The sequence below is a fragment of the Sciurus vulgaris genome (genome assembly GCF_902686455.1).
Source record: "Sciurus vulgaris genome assembly, chromosome: 6".
In the NCBI taxonomy this organism is placed as follows: Eukaryota; Metazoa; Chordata; class Mammalia; order Rodentia; family Sciuridae; genus Sciurus; species Sciurus vulgaris.
Window position 1 is genome coordinate 128990307 of NC_136466.1, and position 20059 is coordinate 129010365.

At 36.7% G+C, this 20059-nt stretch overlaps 1 protein-coding gene across 6 annotated transcripts in view; it reads left to right on the forward strand.

The window, feature by feature from the left end:
• ARL15 (ARF like GTPase 15) overlaps positions 1-20059 on the forward strand; it is a 387266-nt gene that overhangs the window by 306261 nt on the left and 60946 nt on the right. For 3 of the 6 annotated variants that reach the window (XM_079143488.1, XM_079143486.1, XM_079143485.1), the window contains one exon: positions 3913-6880. The exons of the other annotated variants lie outside the window; for them this stretch is intronic. In XM_079143488.1, the coding sequence (XP_078999614.1) occupies positions 3913-4158 (246 nt within the window). In that variant the 3' untranslated portion in view covers positions 4159-6880. Of the gene's footprint in view, positions 1-3912; positions 6881-20059 lie in introns of those variants that run through there. 6 annotated transcript variants of the gene reach the window in all.

Below are 20059 nucleotides of genomic sequence, written 5' to 3' on the forward strand. Positions count from 1 at the left end.
AGAGGAAACAGAATCAGAAACTGAGCATTTGGCTTGCATCATGTCCATGTCAAACACTCGTCATGAATTTGGGGTGCCCCTAAAAGCCCAGATCCTTGAGAATTTCCTGCAGGTATAATGGAACAAGGGGAATTATTTTACAAGTGCTTCCTTTATAGGCCAGCCCCCCAAGAATGTAACGGTCAGATTAGTGAAACTGTGATCCTTCCATCAGTGAACAGCCACCGAATCAAGTCCCACCTGGCTGACTCGAAATGTTTATAGTGTCTGTTAACTGCTTCCAGGAGGCAACATTTCTGCCTACCTCCTCTCTTACTCTTCTCTTATGAATTGATGTGGGAGAAAGGGCTAAAGACAGAGGAGGAAATACTGGGATTGGAGTAATGAGAAAAAAGCTTGCATTTTCAGGGGCCACAGAGGAGGTGGGCCCACACATCTGCATCAGACACTCTCAACTCAGTCAGCACCCCCAGGTGGGCAGCTCTGGTGCCTCATGCACAGCTTAGTTTCTGACCTCTCTGAGGTGCCATAACCAGAAGATCATCTTCTCTGTTGCCACTCATCTTCTGCGGCTTATTGTCATCTCACAGACAGAAGGAAAACGAAGGAAGGCTTCATTTCGGTAAAGAAGCCAGAAGTTCTTTTTTAATTTTTTTTCTTTCATCTTGGATACATGCCCGATGATCATCAAGGACTCTCAGGATTCAACTAGGCTTTAATTAATTGTAGCATTATAGTTGCCTAAAGTTCTGCATGCAGCAAGGCAGAGACTAAGTCAGTAAATCTAATAAACTGGACATTTAAGTTCTGTGTGGACATGGCTTTTTGTTAACTGCTGGAACAATGCTTGTCACGTTTACTCGCTTCAGTACTTGTTGGGCCATTGAATTTATAAATGAATAAACAAATACACAAATCGTGCTACATTGCTAATTTATGCTGCTGGGATAAGTCTAGACAAGAGGGTGGGCTACAAGGACTAAGCAGTGACCTTAAGAATTCTGCTGTTATCTCCAGTGTCTTGTGCTTTTGCTCTCTCTCACAGACACATTGTTTCCAAGCAGAAAACATCGAGCACAGAGAGTCTTTTGTTTGCATTAAAAATAATTCATGTCTATCAGTATAAGGGAGAAATTCCTCACAGGGGCAGGGCATGTTTCATATATTATACCTTAGGGCAGATTATGGAGGAAAATAATCACCTCATAACCTTATAAAATGTCATTTTTATCCTCTCAGATTAAGAGTTAATTGACAGTCTCAGGCACTTACAACCTCTCAGCTGCCAAGCCACTGACTTGGCTCATTTTTCTCTTGGCTAGACCAACCTGGACAGCATGATAGAGGTGTAAGGCGACCTGCCAAGAGGCGGGTACGTGACAGTACCTTGCTACAGGGTAGGCTGTACCTAATTTGCAAATAAGTTGGAAAGTCAGTGTGTGATTTGTTTCATTGTATACTTTGCATACAATGTTGTGTTGAATCAGTGTCCCAGACAGACCACAAGGCTAGTTCTACCAACAGTACAGCTAAAAGCAATCTCATTGTGTTCCTGATTTCTGGACTACCCCAGGATCTCTGAGCTCTGATCCTGAGTTACCTGGGGATGTTTCTGGTGGGACACAGGCATGTTCCACGAGCTGGGGGCAGGTAAGAGAAGTTAAGAGAATAGTAACTATTCAGCATTACTACACGCAAGGCCCCTACTATTGATACCATTTTCTCTTCTGCCCAAAACAGGGTCATTTGTTCATTCATTCATTCCTTTATCCATTCATTCATGTAGTCAACAATGACATGCAATGACTTCGGCTTTTACTCTGATTGACATGGGGATGCTGTGGAGGATTGAGAGCAGAAGAGTAACACACATATTAGAAAGATATCTCTGGCTCTCTCAGGATGCTATCGACTACCTTGGGAGACCATAAACAGGGAGACCGGTTAAGAAGCCACTTAATAATCCAAGCTAGAGATAGTCGTGTGGTATAGACTGGAGTGGGTACAATCAAGGTACTTTGAAGATGGAAGGGCCCACAGAATTTCCTCATGGATTAGACATTTGTCTTGAGAGAAAGAAGAATCAAGAGAACTTTGAAATATTAGAGGTCCTAAAAAATAGAAAATGAGTTGCTAGGAACTTTAGGAAACTCATGCATAGGCCTTAAGAAATGCAAGTGTAGAGGTTTGTTAAGTTATATATATATACCTGTGAGATATTGAAGATGCCAGGCAGGCATTGGAACCAAGGGAACAAGTAAACAGGGAGGAGACATGAGACCTCAGAAGGAAAACCAGGAGAGGGTGGAAGCAGCATGTAGGAATGATTGTGTGCTAAAGCTACTAATAGTAGTAGCCCAGAGAGGGTTGTGCATGTGGCTGACACAAACCGAGGGAAGGAATGCAAACCGTGACATGGCTCACATGCTCTGTTATTCCAAATGCATTTGTTGTATTTGAATATCTATGTTGTATGTTTGGACTAAGTTGAGTTACAATAAGTAAGTAACTTTTCACTTAGTTTTACATCAAGAATATTAAGTGACTTTACCAGTTGATTTGAAAGAATGCTTTATAACAGTCACATCATATTAGTGAATAAGTAATCAGCTATTTACAGGCATAAACTGTTCTATTACTGTTATGTATATTGGGGAAATGGCTAAAATAACTTGTATTGGGTTGCAAATTGTCAATGTCATTATACCAACTAAAATGCTTACATAATCACTTGATAAACTGGTTTCCACACTTCATTTATGAACTTTTAGAAGTGGAGATAGTAATGTATTCTTTACATACAGAGATTTGTGTTAGCCAGCTTTTTGTTACTGTGAGCAAAATGCCTGACAAGAAAAATTTAGAGAAGGAAGTTTATTTGAGGATCACAGTTTCAAAGTTTCAGTCCATGGTTGCCCAACTCCATTGCTCTAGGCCTGAGATGAGGCAGAACATCACGGTGGAGCGGGTGGCAGAGAAAGCTGCTCTGGGCAGCCCCTAAGCAGGGTGATCAAGAAGCCAGGGGCAAGGCATATAACCCTCAAGGGCATGCCCCAGTCACTAGCTTTCTCTAGCCACTCCCACCTGCCTACAGTTTCCATTCAGTAATCAAATTATTAATACAGCAAATGGATTAATAGAGTGATTAGGTGGCAACTCTTAAAATGTCATCACCTATTGCTATATTATCTCATGAGCTTTGGGGGACACCTCACATTCAAACCGTTACAGGGTTCCCCCCTATAGATTTGCATCTTTGTATTTAAAAAAATCTAACTTTAGTGTTCACCCTCAGCTCACAGTGTAAAAAGGAAACATGGTTTTAATTTAAAAAAAATTGAAGAACATAGAAAATTAACAAGGAAGACATACTTTTGCATAGCTTTGTTAGTGGGGAGGCAATGATTATTTTTAAGAATAGTGCATTTTGTATCAAAGCTTGAATTTAACAGAACATGTTGTTTGCTATTAAAATTTGGAAACTGAGCTGCATTTTGAAATTTTATTACCAGCCATATCTTTTGAACTCTGCTTCTTTCCCATTAATAATCTCCTAAAGGGACACGTTTGGGAGGAATGGAAGTGTTTAATGCTTAACCTCAGAATTGTGTTGCTTGTTTCAATGTGACCAATTGAGTTACAGCAGTGGGAAAGTAACCATGTCTTATTCACAAAATTGGAAGCTTGACTTAATAAAATTTTAAATCAACCTAAAACGTTTAAGACTCTACCACAAATACAAAAGGGAGAAATTATTGGAAATATCTTAGAACTATTTATGCATATTTTAAATGACTATATCATTTCAGCTTTATAACACCTCTAAAAATCGTCCTCGTGAAAACTATGACATTAACATCAGTTAACTTATATTTATAGTATTTTTCATATTAATTTTTTTTTAAATTTTAGATGGACATGATGCCTTATTCATTTTATTTTTATGTTGTGCTGAGGATCAAACCCAGTGCCTCACATGTGCTAGGCAAGTGCTTTACCATTGAGCTACAATACCCCAGCCTGATATTAAAAATTTTAAAACAAGTTTATACCCAGTGTAAATTTTTATATTTGGTGTGTCTCTTGGACCTTTGGATTTCTTGCTGTTGTGTTTGTAAATCACTATCCTTCAGCTATCATTGTCATTTTCCTCACTAGTAAGTAGTATTCAGTGCATTCATGTTTCTTATGCAGCTGTTTTTCAAGGTAACATCGCCATTGCATAAATAAGATGAATGTGATAGAGTGAAAAACAACATTTTTAGGAATTTTACTTCTGATATTTTCAGGTCATTACTAGCATAAAAATGACAAGGAAAAACTGGTGGCATGGAGCCATCTTTCACTTCATCTCCAGAAGGGACCCACACATCTTCATGTTGCTTTCGTAACTGTTTTTACCCTTGACGTCAAAATCCCAGTATAATACTAGTACTGGAGAACAGACCAGTACTCAGTTACAATTCACCTGTTGAAACAGATCCAGTTTCATGTTCCACAGAAATTGCCTTGACCCACCATATCACTAAAACTGTGTAATAGCAAGTTATATGACAAGAATCCTACCCCTAAAAATCTCTGAAAGAAATCATAATTACCCTGTCTTATATTTGGGTGGACTAGTATGAAGTTGGCCTGATCCAACTATTTTTGACATAAGAAAAAAAATCCTGTAGTTCAACCTAATATTTTTCTTATGCTTTATGAGGCAAGCATTGTAGATAACCACATTAAGCCCCAGAAAGATTCAATGACTTGTTCAAGGTAATGTGATTCAAAAATAGTACACCGGGACTTTAGAACCCAAGTTATTTTGACTCAAAATTCTGTATCCTTTTTATTATACCATACTGTGCTTCTAGGAAACAAAATAATCACATTAATTGTGTTGATAATATTCAAAATAAGAGAACCATTTTTTAAAGGGGGAAAAAAATCACTGTCAATGTGGCCAGATGATAAATCACTAGGAAATTAAAAATATGGGAAGAGCTTGCTTTGTCTAATTATTACATTTATAAACCAAGACATAATTTTTGTATCCCCATTTTTTCCCAAACTTTAAAAAGTATGTACAAGATTCCAAGAATTTGCAAAAGTTGAAAATATAGCATAATGAACCCCACATAGTCATTACCTAGTTCAGCAATCAACAACTCATAGAAAGTCATGTTAAATTTCTACTCCCATGGATTCCCTATCCACACTGGATTATTTTTAAGCCAAAATCCCATACATGATATATTTCATGCATAAGTATTTCAGTGTGCATCGTACATGATTCCCAATTCCTCTTTCAGGCTGATTTGGGGAAACAAAAATTGCCAACATTGATAAGGAAATAATTAAAAGCCTTTAAGAGATTAAGCAAAGTCTATACAAGGGTTGTTTAGAACTAAAAAATTGCTTCACATCAGCAGGAATTCAATTACCAAATCTTCCCTTTCTGGCCTCTCGGCATCCGATACTAGCTGTAGGTATGCCAAGGCATGCATAAAGAGACTTGTTACTGAACTCGTTGAGAAAATGTGTGTGTACTGAATGTGAGATCAAACCTACCATCCATCCAACTCAAGTAATGAATGTCCCTCCTCTTTTTCTATCACTTCATGTTGTATTCATGTGTGGATACATTTTTAAGAAATAGTTGTGCATACATGAAATGAATTTGGATAACTTAATCACTTGTGGATGTATAACCTGACCATTACTGCTGCAGAGAGAGTGTTTGTCCATTTTGAGTATTTTTGTTATTGTTCTTTAAAATTCTTTTGTTGTCTAATTGGAAAGCTGGTAAAATACTATCGTTTTCCAGATAAAGTTCTTGGCAAGTTTTCTTTCTTTCAAATCCCCTAGGACAGTCCACAGCTCCATGAAAACATGAGTCAAATACATTACAAATTTCCCAAGGAGAATCAACATCTTTTCCAGCTGTTTGGAGAGTCTGTCTAACATCTGACCAAAACCCTCATCTCCCAGTATTGTTCTGGGCTTTTACACTTTGACTTTGATTTGTTCAGTGTTATAATTTAAAAACTGAGCCAATAGTTTAAGTCCTCACTAAAAAACTCTTATCATTTATAACAATAATATTTTTTAAAAAATAAGGAAACAGTCACAGAAGATATTGTCTCCTTAGGCATTTCTTTTTGACAGTGCAAAAATTCCTTCTTAATGCTATCAAACTCTCTCTCTCTCTCTCTCTCTCTCTTTCTCCCTAGGTAATTTTTCAGTTATTTATAAAGTGAAGTCTCTCCCAACTACAACATCAAAAAAGCATTAAACTTGTTTTGATTGATTAGTTTCAGGTTTTCTATTTTAAATGTCTCCTGGCAGTAGCCATTGTGTTTTAATTTATTCAAAGGAATGTATTTGTGATCATTCCAATTAATTCCTTGTCTGTTTTGTCTGGCATCTGGGTGAAACTAGTTATGATAACTTAAAAGTTTGGCAAGCCGTACAGTAAACTGCCCAAGGTGGGATGGAAAACTTTCAGGGCCCAATTAACAAAAGTCAACTTGTCCTCCAGCCTATCTACACAAAATCATCTGTTGCTTTGAGTTGTCTCTATAACTTTTAATAACATTCAATGAGTGGATCAGGGCAAGAAGGTGAAATGGAGCAACTGTGTCCTTATAATGGACTCCATGTAAGAATTATGGAGTGTCCTCTCTTCCCTCCCTCCCCTCCACCCTCCCTCTCCCGCTCAGCACAGACACAGGCCTATAATGTTTGGAGTGGAATAATGAAAGAGAAGTGAGCTATAGAAACTCAGAACTAGGATGTGGATATAGCTCAGTGGTAGAAACACTTACTATCATACGCGCAGCTCTGGGTTTGATTTCCAGCACCACAAACGAAAAACAAAAACCAAGGGGGGGCGGGGGAAGGAAAGAGAAAAAAGAAAACTTGGAACTTAGTTCAAGTTATTATTCAGGGAAAGTGATTTTGGTGTCGAATGTTTGCTAGAAGGTGAGATGTATTGTGTGATTTTTTTTTTCCTGTACCCACCTAAAGTTGGCACAACTTCTGAGACCAATATAGCACACAAAAGCTAATTTTAAAAACTGTCTCATAGTTATTGTAATCGAAATGTATTCAATTACATTTACCAGTTCTTCCATTTTCATTGGCTATCTATCTTTTGTCTTTTTTTTTTTTTTCTTTTTCACTAAAAGATTAAGTTTATTTCAAAATTTTTCACAGCCACATTTGACAGTGCTTTGGGGGAGTTTCCTCTCAAGTGTCAGCTGTGGCCTGTGAGATGAAACTAGGTGCGTTCTTTGACATGCTCCACGCTTTGGACCTACCTCCTCCATGGCTCTCCTTTCTTTCCAGGCCTACCTCTAATGTATGCCAAGAGACAAAGCATGCTTTAGGTCATTAAAGCATACTTTCACTTAGATATGCTCATGTAATAAAGGCAAAATTCATCTCAATTTATGTATTTTAAATGTCCTATCCCAAGTTACCATCCCAATTTCTTGAATAAGCACAAATTGTTTTTTAACCAATAGTTTTAATCATTCATGTTTTTATTATTGAAATGAGGAAGAATTCCTGTAAGTTACTCTAGAATATTCCAGGCACTTAAGGAAAATGGTGAATTCACAAAATTGAAAGATCCCTATCCCATTTTGTTTCATAGTGGGTTTTGTTAGGATGGTTACATTTAGAGCAGAAATCATTTTTAAAAATATTAAAACACAGAGGAGATGACTGGAAATGGGAACAAACCTGCTCTTATCAGTTAGATAATTTTATCTGATTCGCCAGAGCTTGTACCTAAATTAATTAATCTTTCTCTTTGTTCACGCTGTATTCTGCTCCTGGCAGAATACGCCGAAATCACTGTTGTCACATGTTTTTAATTTTAAAAAATCCATCTTTCTAAGATAGACACGGAAAGAAAAACTAACTGCACAGAACACCACATTAAGAGGAAAGTAGTTGAAGTTCTGCCATGAATAGTTACCAAAAAAAAAAAAAAAAAGTATGATACTATTTGGCCTCATCTCCCTAACTAGGGAATTCAGATTGCTGAATACCTAATAGTGCTTTTGTAAGTATCTTGGTTTTTAAAAAACTATGCTGTAGTAGACAAAGCATGCCGGTTATGTAAACATATAGTTACTGAAGACAAGAGGACGTGTGAACATTTTAAAGATATAAAATGTACCTGCATAACAATAAAATGAAGCACATCAAAATGCTCCATATCAAGGGGTAAGTCAGCCCCTCTGAAGACACATGCGTTTTCAGATCACTGGGACTCCTCATTAGCGGAATAGGAGACGGTGGTGTATGGAAAATATTGGCTTCCAAATACTCTCTTACGAAGTTCAGATTGCTTCTAATTTGCCGAGAGCATAATTATCCATTTGATTTGGCTATGAAATTGTATTGCTCTAAGGTGTTTTAAAGAACCTTGTGTCAGTGAAAATGTTTTTGTATCTTAAGGTTGGTTTGTATTTTAGCCCTCATCTTCCCCCAAGTGTTCACAATTAGCTTGATGTTGTACATTTAAAATTCTAAATGTTTTCATATTATCAGATTTTAAGTAACTATAAAACAGGAAAAATTTAGTTTTGCAGCTGTTTTGTGGAGTGAGCTTTTAAATGATTATGTGAAATCTGTATTAATCTTTTCAGACAACTAGTGTTATGGAGTATGGGTTTGCATCATGCTACATATCATTTCACTTCATCATGCTTAACTCTCCTGTATCAAGGAGACAAAGCCATACCCTGAACTCATCTTGATATCCCCAAGTAGCCATTCACAGCTGTCATTTCTCTCGTCACATTTAAGCTTCTTAAACACACTGTCACACTGGATGTCTGAAATTCTTCTACTTTGCTTTGCTCCTCCACCTCTGGAATCTGGCTTCTTACCCTACCTCCAATCACTGCATAGCAACTGACTTTTACAGGATCACTTCCTTAGTGCCAAATTTGGTGGGCACTTCTTTTAATTTTTTTTTTTTTTTAACTTTTACACCTTTTTTGTCATCCCTCAGTCCCATTCCTCTATTTATCCACTTCTAAGCTTTTTTGACACTCTGTCCTCTCCTTGTCTGGTTTCCTTGTTGTCTCCTCCATAGAGGAGACTCAAGACTGCTTCTCAAGTGCTAGTGTCCCCAGGAGCTGGCCTTGATAGCAGGACAAGCCTCCCAGCATTGCCATGTATCCTCCCCAGGCTTCTGCTGCCACTTTGTTTGCAGATGGCTCCCAAACCTGTCGTCTGAACAGCAGGTCTGTGTATCCACCTCCCTCCTGGACATCCCTCCAGTCTCTCAGTTAGACTTAGAGAACTGAATCTATTCTTACCCATTATTGTCTATCTGCACCTCATGTTTTCTTACTCAGTAAATAACACCACCAGGTCACCAACCCAAATTGTGCATTTGATTCTTGATTTATCTTGCTTCAAATTGAATGATCAAATCTTACCAAGTCTACTATAGTCTGAGTATCCTCAAATCAACCACTTTTTTCTCTACCTTCATAGCTAAAATTTCTCATCTGCTTTTGATTTCTTCCATTTGGTTTAAACTTATCGTTTAATATTTATATGTATTTATTGCCACTTTAGTGGAATATTTGGAAAGAGAAGAGATTATTTGTGTGACAGATTTATCATGCTTAAGCAGAAGTCTAAGCTAGCTTTAAAGTTGTTATGGTTTAGATACGAGGTATCTCCCAAATGCTTCTGTGCTCTTGCAGGAATATTCAGAAGTGAAATGATTAGATTGGGAGAACTGTAACTTAATCAGTCCATCTAGTTTGGATGGACTACCTGGGTGGTACCTATAGGCAGGTGGGGCATAGCTAAAGAAGGTGGGTTAGCGTGGGTGTGTCCTGAAAGGATTCATCTTTCCCCTTTGCTCTCTCTCCTGTCTGCTTTCTGGCTGCCTTGAGGTGAGCAGCTTCCTTCTCTACTCCCTTCAGCCATGATTTGCTGCCTTACCTCAGCCCCAGAGCAGTGGGGTCAACCCACCAGGGACTGAACCTCTGATACTGACTGAGCCAAAATAAACTTTTCTTTCACTAAGTTTTTCTTGTCAGATATTTTGGTTACAGCAAGGAAAAGCTGACTAAAACAAAAGTAAAGTGCCACTATTCTTGGACAAATTAGAAAATATCAATAAACAACAACAACAAAAACCCCTTAAACTCAACAACCTGACATCATGTATATACCAAAGACTGTTAATTATTATTTGTCCATACATTGCAGACTTTTTCATGCAAATATGATTATCTTTTAAATGAAATTATAACATATGAATTGGTTTATATTCTTCCAGTAAACATGTGCATACTTCATTTTTGATCATTATACATATACAATATCAGTTTTTCATGACATTATCATATGGCTATAGCAGAGCTTCTTAAACCAGTGCTATAGAATTTTTCCACTTTTTAAATTTGTTCTAATTAGTTGTACATGTCAGTAGAATGAATTTTGACACATCATACATAAATGGAGTATGATTTCTCATTCTTTTGGTTTTCATGATGTAGAATCACACCAGTCATGTAAACATATATGTACATAGGGTAACATTGTCCAATTCATTCTAGTGTTCTACCCCCAAATCCCCTCCCCTCTTTTCACTTCCCTCTGCCTAATTCAACATACTTATGTTTTTTCCTAGCCCCACCCCTTGTTGTGAATTAGCATCCACATATTGGAGAAAACATTTGGCCTTTGATTTTTTGGGATTGGCTTATTTCCCTTAGCTTGAAATTCTCCAGCTCCATCCATTTACTCGCAAATTCCATAATATCATTCTTCTTTACTGAATAATACCACATCTTCTTTATGCATTCATCTGTTGAAGGGCATCTAGGTTGGTTCCATAATCTGGATATTATGAATTGAGCTTCTATAAACATTGAGGTAGCTATGTCACTGTAGTATGCTGATTTTAAGTCCGTTGGGTATAAACCTAGAAGTGGGATGGCTGGGTCAAATGGTGGTTCCATTCCAAGTTTTCCAAGGAATCTCATACTGCTTTTCATAATGGCTGCACCAATTTGCAGTCCCATCAGCAATGTATGAATGTGCCTTTTTCCCCACATCCACACCAACATTTATTATTGCTTGTATTCTTAATACTTGCCATTTTGACTGGAATAAAATGAAATCTTAGAGTAGTTTTGATTTGCATTTCTCTAATTGCTAGAGATGTTGAAACATTTTTCCTTATTATAAATGAAGTCTTATTTGCATATCTTTCTGTGCTTGTCCATCTATTTTCTGAGGGCAGGTTACTACAGGTGAAATTTGTCAGTTTGAGAGGAATGCATTATTTTAGGGCTTTTAAAATAGTCTGCCAAGTATCTATCTAAAGGGTTAGTATCAATTTATACACTGTATTTAGCAGACTGAGTTTTTCTATGTTTCTCACAATAGTAATGATTACCATTCTTTTATATTTTTAGCCAATTGGATAGATGAAAAATGGTATTGCAGGCCACTTACTCTAATTTTAGACAAGTTTCTAAAATGTTGGGTTATCTGTTTGCCAAACCCACAGTAGATCAGAAGCAGGAAATTGGAAGAAGAAAGATGAGTTGCTATAGTCAGGTCCATTGGCAGCAGTGTGAAGTAATAGCAGACAGACCAACAGTGAGGAATAATACAAGAAAACCAAACACCAGAAATAGGATCCCAAAGTGCACAGTACATGGCCCATTTAACTCAAGGCCCAGCAGCCCAGCTCCCTTCTGCGGTCTCTAAGGCTTCAACCATATTTCAACACAGTGTCCCCCATCTCAGCATTTTGAAATCCTACAAAGAGAGCAAAATCTTGGCTCATAGAAATAGTAATTAATTAGATGTCAGCTGTTGTCAATCAGCTGCAGATTGCTAAAATAATCCTCTTTATTTAACCTCTTAGAAAAAACAAAGCCTTTAAAACTCTTTATAAGTTGCAAAACTTCATTTTCCCTCTTACCCGCTCTCACCAAAATACAGTAAATAAGTTTTGTCCTTTTCACCATTGCATACTTTGCTCAGACACTAATAGGTATGCTTACATTATAATAGAAGAAATATATTCTAAGGAATGTTCTAGGCCTGGAGAAAGAGGTGATATCTAGCTTTTAATTTTAAGGGACTGCAGTGTGAATATATGTTCATTTGTATCTCTAGCTTGTAGAATGGGTGGCGTGGGCAGAAGTTAAAGGAAGGCAGATTTCTCTCCTCCCCTTATCAGTACTGGTTATTGAACCCAAGGATACTCTACCACTGAGCCACTATCCCCGGCCCTTTGAAACAAGGTCTCACTAAATTGCCCAGGCTGACCTTCAACTAGGGATCCTCCTGCCTCAGCCTCTCGAGCCGCTGGGATTATAGGTGTACACCGTACAACAAAAGCCAGAATTCTAAGGATTAAAACTTTCTCATTCTGGCAAGGACTTTCTCACAAAATGTTTAGTAAATTGTCTGGTCTCAAAGTAATCTTAGTGATCAATATATATATCAACTCCTGTGTTTGACAGAAAAAGAGTATCAAAGTCCCAGATGGGATAAGGGACTTACCTCACAGAGTGGGGTGGGACTAAAACCTCAGATGTCATCATTTTCAGTTTGTTTTCTTAGTTACAAGGTAAGTCCCACACCAGCAAGTTCTACAGTGCTAGAGTGTTACGTCAGAGTTCAGCATCTGATTATCAAGGCCGTTGTAGAAAGGATGTCCACAGTAAGAGAAGTAAGATCAGACAACTATGAAAATCCCTACAAACTCAAAGATCCTATCGATTTTGGTTTAAGTAGGTGTTTAAAACCAGTATAGAGAGGATGGGAATGTAGCTCAGTGACAGAACACTTGCCCAGGATGTAGGAGGTCCTGGTTTCAATCCCCAGCACACTGAGGGTTAAAAACCAGTATAGAAATACCTTAAAGCATCTTTCTAAGGCAGAAACCACTAAGATTCTTAAAAAGGAAAACAGAAAAGTAAAATGACTTTACTGTGGAACATTATGCTAGTTGGTTTCAGTGGAAACCTTTCTGTAAAATAAATATTCTATAAAAGTGTGACAAGGAGTTTCAGCTGCTGTCCAGGAGAAGGAAGGAGCAGTTCACACTTAGAGAGAAGCTCTCTATGGTCACAGCCACTGGGGAAGAAGGCCCTTAGTCTTCAGAGTTTCCTCAGCCATGGGAGGAAGTGACCAATGTACCTACTGTCTCCTGTCTGCAATCTCCAGAGAAAAGAGATTGTAAGGTCAAATCTAGGGATCTTACTAGTTACAGCATTAAAAATAAGGCAAGAGAGCCAGGTGTGGTAATACACACCCATAATCCCAGCAGCTGGAGAGGCTGAGGCAGGAGGATCACAAATTCAAAGCCAGCCTCAGCAACTTATGGAGGCCCTAAGCAATTCAGTGAGACCCTGTCTAGATCTAAATAAAATATTTTTTAAAAGGGGCTAGGATAGCCTCTTCAACAAATGGTGCTGGGAAAACTGGAAATCCATATGCAGCAGAATGAGACTAAATCCCTATCTCTCACCCTGCACAAAACTCAACTCTAAATGGATCAAGGACCTCGGAATCAGACCAGAGACCCTGCATCTTATAGAAGAAAAAGTAGGTCCAAATCTTCAACATGTCGGTCCAGGATCAGACTTCCTTAACAGGACTCCCATAGCACAAGAAATAAAAGCAAGAATCAATAACTGGGATAGATTCAAACTAAAAAGCTTTCTCTCAGCAAAGGAAACTATCAGCAATGTGAAGAGAGAGCCTACAGAGTGGGAGAAAATCTTTGCCACCCATACTTCAGATAGATCACTAATCTCCAGAATCTATAAAGAACTCAAAAAACTACACCAAGAATACAAATAATCCAATCAACAAATGGGCTAAGGAAATGAACAGACACTTCACAGAAGATGTACAAGCAATCAACAGATATATGAAAAAATGTTCAACATCTCTAGTAATAAGAGAAATGCAAATCAAAACTACCCTAAGATTCCATCTCACCCCAATTAGAATGGCGATTATCAAGAACAGAAGCAACAATAGGTGTTGGCGAGGATGTGGGGAAAAAGGTACACTCATATATTGCTGGTGGGGTCGCAAATTAGTGCAGCCACTCTGGAAAGCAGTGTGGAGATTCCTCAGAAAGCTTGGAATAGAACCACCATTTGACCCAGCTATCCCACTCCTTGGCCTATACCCAAAGGACTTAAAATCGCATACTACAGAGATACAGCAACATCAATGTTCATAGCTGCTCAATTCACCATAGCCAGATTGTGGAACCAACCTAGATTCCCTTCAATTGATGAATGGATAAAGAAACTGTGGTATATTTATACAATGGAATATTACTCAGCCATAAAGAATAATAAAATCATGGCAATTGCAGGCAAATGGATGAAACTGGAGAATATCATGCTAAGTGAGATCAGCCAATCTCAAAAACCAAAGGAAGAATGATCTCGCTGATAAGGGGATGATGACACATAATGGGGGGAGGGGGCAAGAATGGAGGAAGGAGGGACTGTATAGAGGGAAAAGAGGGGTTGAGGAGAAAAATAGAATGAATCAAACCCATTACCTATGTATCAAAACCATTACCCTATGTAAATGTATGATTACACAAATGGTATGCTATTACTCCATGTACAAACAGAGAATCAATATGTATCCCATTTGTTTACATAAAAAAAAGGCGGCTAGGGATTTGGTTCAGTGGTTAAGTGCCCCTGGGTTCAATCCAGTACCAGAAAAGGAAAAAGGCAAGAGAAGAACTAGCTGTTTCCAGAATCCTCTTGACAATCAGTTATCAAGGATGCGAAATACTCAAGTTGCATTTTAGGATTTATCTTATATTCTCAAATTTTCATTTTGTATGAATTCATTTTCATGAACTACATAAAATTGGATGAGGAAATAAGAGTTAAACCTTGCTTTTCCTTTCAGAAGACTCTGTGAGTTTCTGTGCTGGCTCCTATGGGGAAGTGCTATTTTTCACCCAAGCAGACTAACTTCTATTCTTCAGTTCTAGATTGAGGATTTCAAGATGTATTTTTACCATGTCAAAGGCTGCAAAAAGTCCTGGAAAACCAGAACCATAACGTGAGACTGACAGGCTTGCATTGTGATCTACTTCTTTGAAGATAACACATTTGTTATTTGTTTAAGAAAAGGGATAAATGGACTTGTTAGGTAGTGATTTCTACTGTCAGATTCTTTCCATCCTGTATTAATTTTTTGGAAAAATCCTAGGAAACATTCTATTTTTTTTTTTTTAATTGAGACCTACTCTCAATATAGCCATGGCTGTGGATTCATAGTAATCCAAATGCATATTCCACTTTTTGGGTGCCAAGCACTGGACGAGGTGTTTTATTTTCGTTCTCTCATTTAAAGCATAGAAAGTTAAGTAATTTAACTCTTTATCCTTTAAAAAGTCTGAAGTCACACAACTGTGTAAAGAAAAAAGCTGAGATGCAGCTTTCCAGGCCTCCCTATTTAAAAAATTTATTTTGCTAACCCTTTTTAACCACTACCTTCCATTGTCTCCTCATTTCTGGTATTCCCAAGACATTATCTTCATATTTTCAAATTCACTTTAAAACTTTAAGATATTCTTCAGGCTTTTGATCCAATTTAAATGAGCCAAAGTTAAAGATAAGGTCTTTTTACATCACTTAACCTGAATACCTCCAAATTATTTCTCATTACTTTTGAAGAAAATCAAGTGTACTTTCAATGTATATTTCTGATCAACCCTTGCATGGAGACTGTAAAGAAGTGTTTTGGTTTTGAGATTTTCACAGATTTCAAAATGAAACTTACTATTCAAAAACTGACACACATAACACACTCTTGTATGGTTCCAATTATAGATCCTGGGCTGGCTTCCAGCACCCAGGATCATTCTTACGGACGGAAAGTTCTATAGCAATGAGTATGAGTTGCTTTCTTAGTGAATTAATGTTGTTTGGTAACATAACAGATATGTGTTATAGTTAATGGTAATTATTTATGTAAATCATCATAGCACTAAAGATGGGAATATGTGGAATAGAAGACACATAGTTTTATGTTTACATCATAGCTCTTAATTTCATGTACCTTTCCATTAGAAGTGTTACAGATGTTATGGTTTACAACTGCTATCTAGAATACAAATTATACAAGGATTTTTATGGGACATTTTGCTAATACCTGTTAAAATTGTAACTGCACATTCCCTTTGACCCTATACTCTTACTGCCAATAATTTCCCCTAGAGATATATGTGTGGAAGTATATTAAGCTATAGAAAGATGTCCATTGCTGATGGTAGTAGCAAACTGGGAACAGCCTAAAGGTCTATCAGTAGGGAACTGGTTAAATTATTTGCATTACCTCTCTGTACAGTGGAACACCACACAACTCTTGGAGGAAAGATGTGGTTGATTTCTATGCGCTGCTATTGAAAGATGTTCAAGATAACTAATCAAAGAGAAATTGCAAAAGTTTGAACAGTATGTGTTTTGTGTTTGTCTTTCTGAACATATTCACATTAATATATTGTAAACACAACCTTAAAACACAAAAAGGTTGTTTTCTGGAAGGATATATTGAAGTAAAATACATACAATTAAGGGTAGTTAATTTGCCAAGTGGGACTGGGATAGTAGGTGATCATAAGCCGTTTGCCTTGTGTTTCATGCCTTTCTCTACTGTTGTAACTTTCTAAACCTATGCACATTTCCCTCCCCTTTTAAAAAAGTTAATGCTCTCTTCAGCCATTTGGATAATGAGACTAGATGTATTTTTTGCTTTGTTAAGTTTCTACACATCACAAAAACCAAATATATATAGATTGAGCATCCATAATCCAAAAACCCCAAATCTGAAATGCTCCAAAGTTCAAAACCTTTTGAGCTCCAATGTGACACCACAGGTGGAAAATTCACTCCTTACCTCATGTTACAAGTCATGGTAAAAAAGCTGGTGCACTAAGAATATTATATAAAATCACCTTCAAGCTATGTGGATAAAGTATATATGTAACACAAATGGCTTTCATGTTTAGACTTGGTCCCATTCTCTGACATATCTCATTTTTTAAAACACACACACGCACACACACACACACAAATATTCCAAAATCCAAAAAAATATGAAATAATTTTGGTGCCTGTCATCTTGTATAAAGAATATATAATATAATCCATAGTAAATGTTATTTTTATTGAGTTTTTTTTTTTTTTTGGGGGGGGGGTGCTGGGGATTGAACCCAGGGCCTTGTGCTTACAAGGCAAGCACTCTACTGACTGAGCTATCTCCCCAGCCCCTAATATTTATATTTTTAAATATAATATAACCAATTAAAACTTTTTTGCTGTTTTTAAGATCACACTCTTGACCCTTGTGGATAGAATGAATCCTAGAGTCTGTGATTGTACTTATTTATATTTTTCTATTCCAAACAGCAATTGAAAAAATGTGTGCTGCCTCCCCATAACATTGTTTTATGTAGAAGCAATTATCCTATTTACTGTTTATTATCTTACTTATGAAATAAGAAGATGGTGTACATATTGCACATAATAATTTGCTCTGTCTGAACCAATTTCCTCATCTTTAAGTTGAAGAAAATAGTATCCACCTTAATCTCCTTTGACTTTCAAATTTGTCTGCAGTTCAAGACCTTTCACTTGACTTCAGATTCTTCCATGAGTATGCTCCACATCTCCATTAATTTGTTCTTTCAACATGTATTTAGCAAGCATCTAATATGTGTCAGGCCCTGCTCTAGGCCCAGGAGATGAACTAGTGATCAGAAGAAGCCAAGTCCCTGTCTTCTTGGAAGGTTCAGTAAAGACAAAAGGTAGTAAACACAATGACAAAGTAAAATGTATCCTGTGTTTGATAATGGTAAGTGCTCAGTGGCAGGGAGGAGAGGACACAAAGAGAAAGGAAAGGGAATTTCCAGTGGGTTGAGGAGGGAGAGGAGGAAGAACGCAATTTTAGATGAAGATAACTTAGAATGCCTCACTGAGAGGAGGACAAAGACAGGAAGAGAACAAGCCAATGCAGAAAGTTCTTGGCAATAGAAATGACAAGTGCAAAGCCCCAAGACAGAAGCATGTCTCGGTGGCTAGAACCAGAGGGGACGGGGCAGGATCTCTACCTCCTTTATCCTAGCAAAAGGTAGCCTCCAGAATACTCTCTCTTACCTATCCTATTTTACCTTTTACATAAAATCCATTAGACCTTAAAACCACTCCCTTCATTTCCTAAATACATGTGTCAGGACTCCATGTTTATTTTATTCACTATTGTGTCCTCACTGCCTGCATATAGAAAGTGTCCCTGAGGGATTTACACTTCATTTTTTTCTACTCTTAAGTTGAATAGGTGTTATCTTAACTGTTATTTTTCTTAACTATGCATCTTATGTTGTTATATATTTATTAGACAATACATTTTAAAAAATAAAATGGTAATTTCATAGAAACTTTTAAAATATATTTTTATCATGCTTTACTGAGACTTATTTTGTAGCCTAACATATAACCTATCTTGGAGAATGTGTGATATGCAGTTGGTACAAAGGTGTATTCTGTTATTGGCTGGAGTGATCTACATATTAGATCTAACTGGCTTATAATATTAAGTTCATTGTTTCATTATTAGTTTTCTACCTAGCTATTCTTTCCCTTATTGAAAGTGAGGTGAAGTCCCCAACTACTATTTTAAAACTATTTCCTCCTTCAATTCTATCAATGTTTCTTTCATATATTTTAGAGATTTGATTATTTGCTACATGTATTTTTATATTGTTATATCTTTTTCATGAGTTGAAACTTTAATTTATATATAATGTTCTTCTTTGTCTCTTATAAAAGCTTTGTCTTAATATTTGTTTTGGTTAATATTCATATAACTATCCTAATCATCTTCTGGTTACTATTTGCATAGAATGTCTTTTTCCATCTTTCACTTTAATTAAATCGTACCTTTGGATCTAAAGTGAGTTTCTTAAAAACAGCATATATTTGGATCCTGTTTTGTTACCCGTTCTGCCAATCCCTGCCTTAATACTGGGGAATTTGACCCATTGACATGTAAAGTAATTATGACAAAAAGGACGTTAGTCTTTTTGCTCTGTTTTCTATGTGTCTTATTCCTTTTTCATTCCTTATTTCTTCCAATATTTTTTTGGTTAGTTGAGTTTTCCTAGTATGCTATTTTAATTCCCTTTTCATTTCCATTTGTGTATAGTTTTTAGTTATTTTCTTAGTAGTTCGCATAGTGATTTCAGTTGATGTCCTAAATTTATAATATTCTACTTTGACTTGATACTAACTTCATAACATATAAAAACTCTACTCCTAGACAACTGTCTTCCCTTACTTTAATGTTGTTGTTCTAGAAAATTATATTTATATATCATGTACACTTGAACATGGCTCTCAAATTATTGTTTTATGCATTTGTCTTTCAAATAATGTAGGGGATAAAAAGAGTTTATGAACCCGATGATGACGACTTTTGTATTTATTCATAGTTACTTTTAATGACATTATTTATTTATTATAGCTTTAATTGAATGACCATGCATTTCATCCAGAAGGACTCTCTTTAGTGTTCCAGTAGGAAAGGTCTACTAGTAACAAATCTCTTCAGCATTTGTTTATCTGCAGATGTTTACATTTCTCTTTTATTTTTGAATAATAGTTTTCCCAGATATAAATTCTTGATTGGCATTTTTTTTTTTCTTTCAGGACTTTAAAATTGTTGCTTCATTCCTTTTTGACCTCCACAATTTTTTTTTCTTCTTCTTTAAAATATTTTTTAGTTGTCAGTGGATTTTTATGTTATTTATTTATATGTGGTGCTGAGAATCAAACCCAGTGCCTCACACACACTAGGCAAGTGCTCTGCCCCTAAGCCACAATGCCATGCCCAACATCCACAATTTCTAATGAGAAATTTTCTGTTAATCTTATTAAGGATCCATTGTTTATTATGAGGAGCTTCTCTTGTGCTGGTTTCAAAATTCTCTGTTTGGCTTCTAATAATGTTTTTTGTT